Below are 5,211 nucleotides of genomic sequence, written 5' to 3' on the forward strand. Positions count from 1 at the left end.
ACACACACACACACACACACACACACACACACACACACACACACACACACACACACACACTCACTCACTCACTCACTCTGGTCCTGAAGTGGCTGTGTGATGCAGAAGACATGTAGTCGGCTGCTGCTTTGTTGACCTGAGGGTCCTCGGCAGTGAGCAGGCAGGCCAGGGCCCTCAGGGTGTCATTTCTTGGCCACAGGGATGAAACACGCACCTCCTTTAGTTCTGCTACACACTGAGCATAATCCCCACTGCACAGAGCCTCTGCAAACACCTCTGAGTACAACACAGACACATGTCAGAGGTTTAACCATCACAAATCCTGTAAAGCATAGGAACATTTTCTTTACTCCTGACATGAACTTTGCTTTGATATCTTTTCAGTTTGTATTCTAAAATATCCAGGAAGTTATCAGTGTTTAACTTGGTTATTAAAAAAGTAGTAAAGGTTGAATGTAAAAATGCACTTCATAGTTTAGCCATTTCTACTTTTCTCCTTACTTACACAAACACACTCATAACCAGCCTGTTTATTTTGTTCTCTCTCTGCTATGTATTGTGAAAAGTTTGAAGCGATTGTGGAAAGAAAATCCAAAGTGATTATTGGTTAAACTAAAACTAAAAAATATTTTGCCCACCTTCTCTGGCCAGATGCAGCAGATGTGTCTCCATGTCATGCACTTCATGATGTAAGATGTAGCTGTGGAACTGAAACACCGTCAGGACGTCGTGGGAGAGCTCAGCGGCAGAAGGATTGTGTGCCGCCACCAGATCACTCCTGTCCACCATCTCACCCACTACAACACCAATTACTGAATAGAAGAGAAATAAATCTAAAGTCAAAGAAATGTTTTTTGAGCCAGATGAATCTACATATACATTGTGAAGCTCTGTTTAATATCAATGGATTTACTGTTCCATTTAGTCTCATAAATTGAGTGAATGTCCTTGACTTTCCACTTCTAGGATATCCATTGCCTTGGGCGTCTTTTGTGTTGGCCTTTAAACTCTGATTGATTCATGAGCACTATGGTAACCTTTTCTCAGATCTCTGCAGGATAAATCCGGACAGCTTGACCATTTGTCCAATCTGTGTTTTATGTTGCATGACTAAAACAACTTTTGAACGTACAACATGTTCCACCAAAACAAGTTCCTTCCTAAGGTTATTTTGCCGTGGTAACATTGCATTCCAGGTGCTTATCACCGCCCAATATGATTGTGATTGGTTTAAAGAAATGCCAATAAACAAGAGCCCGGTTGTCTCACATCCCAGAATGCTGGGTGGACTAGCCAGACCCTCCTCCGACCGCGCCGCGGTTGGAGGAAGGTCTGACAAAGCAAGACTATATCAGCAGCTACAATGATCAAATGTTTCTCGGAGACAAGATTAAAACTAAGTTAGTGATTAAGTTTAAACAGGGACAAGATTAGAACCAAATAAATGACTTGAACAGGCACTAAAAACACAGAAACAAGACTGTTGGACAAAAAATTGAATTTTAAGTGCAACCTTTGGCTTTTTTGCAGAAAGAAAATAGGGATGATCCAACCTTTGTCTGCGCTGTGTGGGTGTCTCTCCTGCAGCACTTCTGTGTAGCGCTGGTTCATGTGTTGGAACACTCTGTCCAGTGTGGTGTGGAAAAGCCCTGCAGACCCGCTGCACTCTGACCACAGAGTCATCAGCTGTGGGCGCTCTGCGAGGCCCGGAAGAACTGAGAGAGAAAAGGACAAAAGAGAAGGTCAGACGCTACAAACCCTCAAACCAGAGAGTTCATTGTTTTGCAAGGAACTATTTGTTCATAAAATACTTAAATAACAAGACACTGGATTGGTATACATTAAAAAAGATTACTACTCTTGTGATACATTGCATGGTAAACAGACATAACACACCAATTAACCAAACTGGTTTCAATTTGTTAGTACTTACCATCAGCAGCAGATGTAATTGCTCCCAGTCTGTCCGCACTGATCTCTGCTAGCTCCTCTAACAACTGTGTCTGTCCTGACATCTTGAGGAGAAGACTGCGGCGCTTCCACACACCCATCCCACTGGTCAACAACTGACAAAGGGCATGTTGCAGTAAACTGGTAATGTCAACTATAACTATTCATTTGTCATTTATACTCCAAAACATGATGTCATTAGGAGCTCTACCTGTATGAGGTGATTACAGTACTGCAGGTGGATGACAATAGCCACGTCCAGGTTCTCGTTTCCAGTGGTGAGTGGCAGGGGGCTTCCTGCCACGCTGTTGCCGACCCCTGTGTCCTCTGTCAGGGCTTCACTAAGGTGTCCTCTGGCTTCTGGATGCTGGCCACTGAGAGGCACATACCCAGAGTCACCACCAAGTGGCAGCAGCATCACACAGAACCATTATCTACTGTACTTGATAAACTGATAAAATGGGTTTTTCTAATGAGTGCTTGAGATGATGCAGATTGTCTGTCCAAATGTTTTTGCAGTGAATGGAGCGGCTGTTCCGTTTTGTCGGAATGAAACCCTTCACCTGTGTTATGATCACCCATGTTAAAAAAGCATTGCTTTTCTAAACGAATAGCTAGGCATTGAAACCAAGCACCAAAAAGTATCCTACTTCAGCTCTTACTGTGTTTTTTTTTTGTTTGTTGTACCTCAACAACAGTACTTTATTTTCAGTTTCAGTGCACACACTGCCAAACAGCAGTCAAACCCCATGACACAATAACATTGTGCTTAGTGTCAATGTCAACAAACACAAAAAGCATCAGTGCCATCTCCCACTCACCCGATCCTTTCTCCATCTGTATCAAAAAGTGGAGACCTCTGTGGGGGGTTGCTAAGGATGGCACTATCGTCTCCAGTATCATCGTCATCAAAGTCAGAGGTGTTAAGGAAGTCGAAACTCTCCAGAGCACTCTCCACTGTCAGACTGAGGCTGGATGACCGGCTCCTGTGACCTGGGAGACGACACTGAGGAAGAAGAAGAAGAGAATAATGAGTCAATAACCCTTTACTCTTTTAATCTTTACCTTGCCACAGTCCATTCCAGTAACTCCAGTCCTCAAATTAATTTTTGATGGATTAAGTGACTTTGTTACTTTGGATTTGTATTAAAGAGTAGATATGTTCTAAATAAATGGACTATTTTAAGACCTGACAGAGGACTGCCTTTTCAAAATAAAAACCTTGTGTACATTTAAAGTTCTGTTGATGTCTGTTACAAGAAGATGCATTTAGTTTTCTAAAGATTACCTCAAAAAATTATAAACTTTCATATGTGCAGATATTACATCCTCAGTCTTTTTGCATGTTACTGTTGTATGATTGATGAGTAATGTATAGGTTTCAGGATTATGTAATATAAGTTAAAGTGGTTAAAGCAGTGTGGTTTACTAAGAATTTTTATTTGAGTGACATTAAATGGAAATGTGCTGAGAGTTTAGCAATCCTGAGTCTTGTCGGGGATTCAAGGTTTAACAATTGTGTTTATCCTTTGGAGAAAAACTGTAAAACAATTATTTTAACCAAGAATACCAACACAGACACAGTTTGTGATGCAAATAAATAGATGTATATAACATTACAATACTTTAATTAGTGGGCCATAGGCTCAATCTCCATTGTGTTACCTTGTTTGTTGATAGGTATATGATATGACTTAACAAACATTTATTTAAATCAAAATCTTTGAGATTGCTAGTTTAAAGAACCAAGTAATAACTAGAAAATGCATTTCCTGCAGAAAGTATCTGTGAATGCAGAAACACTAAATTGCTAAAGCTAAACTGGACTGCTGGCATATCTGTGTAAGAAGGTGAAGTAGTGAGAATAGTTGGAAAATAGTGAGAATAGTTGGAAAAGTTGGAATGGTTTTGATTAGTATGACTTTCATTGAAATGTTGAATAAAACCAACAATGTATTAAACAAATGTGGAATATTTTAAGTTTATTTATGGTAAAAAAGTCATATTATAGTATGCTGAACAAAGTGATAAAAAAGTCAAAGTATATAATGTCAAAAAATGTTACAGTATGCCGAAAAAGTAAGTATGTTGAAAAAAGTGAAAAAGCAATAATATAGTCTGTAAAAAAAACGTCCTAAAAAAGCCATAGTATAGCCACAATATAGTAGGTCAAATAAGTCATAATATAGTATGTTGAAATAACGTCATGGTATGTCAAAATAAAGTCATAGTAAAGTATATAAAAAAATGTGATTAAAAGCCATAGTACAGTTTGCCAAAAAAGTCATAATATAGTATGTTGAAAAAAAGCCACAGTAAAGTATGTCAAAAAAAAGTGATAAAAAGCCATAGTATAGTACGTCGCTAAAAAGTGCTAAAAAGCCATTGTATAGTACAACAAAAAAGTTATAGTATAGTATGTCGAAAAAAGTGGACAAAAAGTCATTGTATAGTACAGTATGTTGAAAAGTGTTATAAAAAAAACATAGTATAGTATGTCGCAAAAAAGTGATAAAAGGCCATAGTATAGTATTACGCAAAAAAGTGATTAAAAGCTTTAGTATAGTATGTCAAAAAAAGTGGACAAAAGTTATAGTATAGTATGTTGAAAAAAGTAATAAAAAAAAAGCAATAGTAAAGTATGTAGAAAAAAAGTGATAAAAAGCCATATTATAGTATGTTGAAATAAAGTCATAGTATAGTATGTCAAAAAAAGTGGACAAAAAGTCATAGTATAGTACAGTATTTTGAAAAAAGTTTTAAAAAAGCCATAGTATAGTATGTCAAAAAAAGTGATAAAAAGCCATAGTATAGTATGTCGCAAAAAAGTGATAAAAGGCCATAGTATAGTATGACGCAAAAAAGTGATTAAAAGCTTTAGTATAGTATGTCAAAAAAAGTGGACAAAAGTTATAGTATAGTATGTTGAAAAAAGTTATAAAAAAAAAGCAATAGTAAAGTATGTAGAAAAAAAGTGATAAAAAGCCATATTATAGTATGTTGAAATAAAGTCATAGTATAGTATGTCAAAAAAAGTGGACAAAAAGTCATAGTATAGTACAGTATTTTGAAAAAAGTTTTAAAAAAGCCATAGTGTAGTATGTCAAAAAAGTGATGAAAAGCTATAATATAGTATGTCGCAAAAAAGTGATAAAAAGCCATAGTATAGTATTTCGAAAAAAATGATTAAAACCTATAGTATAGTATGTCCAAAAAGTGGAAAAAAAGTCATAGTATAGTATGTTGAAAAAAGTTATAAAA

General features: G+C 36.8%; 1 protein-coding gene across 6 annotated transcripts in view; it reads right to left on the reverse strand.

Annotated features, from left to right (window-relative positions):
- Positions 1-42: 42 nt before the first annotated feature.
- Positions 43-5,211, reverse strand: part of ripor2 (RHO family interacting cell polarization regulator 2) — a 57,476-nt gene continuing 52,307 nt past the window's right edge. For 5 of the 6 annotated variants that reach the window (XM_034892725.1, XM_034892724.1, XM_034892722.1 and 2 more), the window contains 6 exons: positions 2,772-2,956; positions 2,162-2,324; positions 1,934-2,066; positions 1,554-1,715; positions 639-812; positions 44-276 (listed from right to left, as the gene is read on the reverse strand). In XM_034892725.1, coding sequence (XP_034748616.1) covers positions 65-276; positions 639-812; positions 1,554-1,715; positions 1,934-2,066; positions 2,162-2,324; positions 2,772-2,956 — 1,029 coding nt within the window. In that variant the 3' untranslated portion in view covers positions 44-64. Of the gene's footprint in view, positions 277-638; positions 813-1,553; positions 1,716-1,933; positions 2,067-2,161; positions 2,325-2,771; positions 2,957-5,211 lie in introns of all 6 variants that reach the window. The other variant, XM_034892726.1, reaches the window with a different exon arrangement.

Source organism: Etheostoma cragini, chromosome 14 (assembly GCF_013103735.1).
Source record: "Etheostoma cragini isolate CJK2018 chromosome 14, CSU_Ecrag_1.0, whole genome shotgun sequence".
Classification (NCBI taxonomy): domain Eukaryota; kingdom Metazoa; phylum Chordata; class Actinopteri; order Perciformes; family Percidae; genus Etheostoma; species Etheostoma cragini.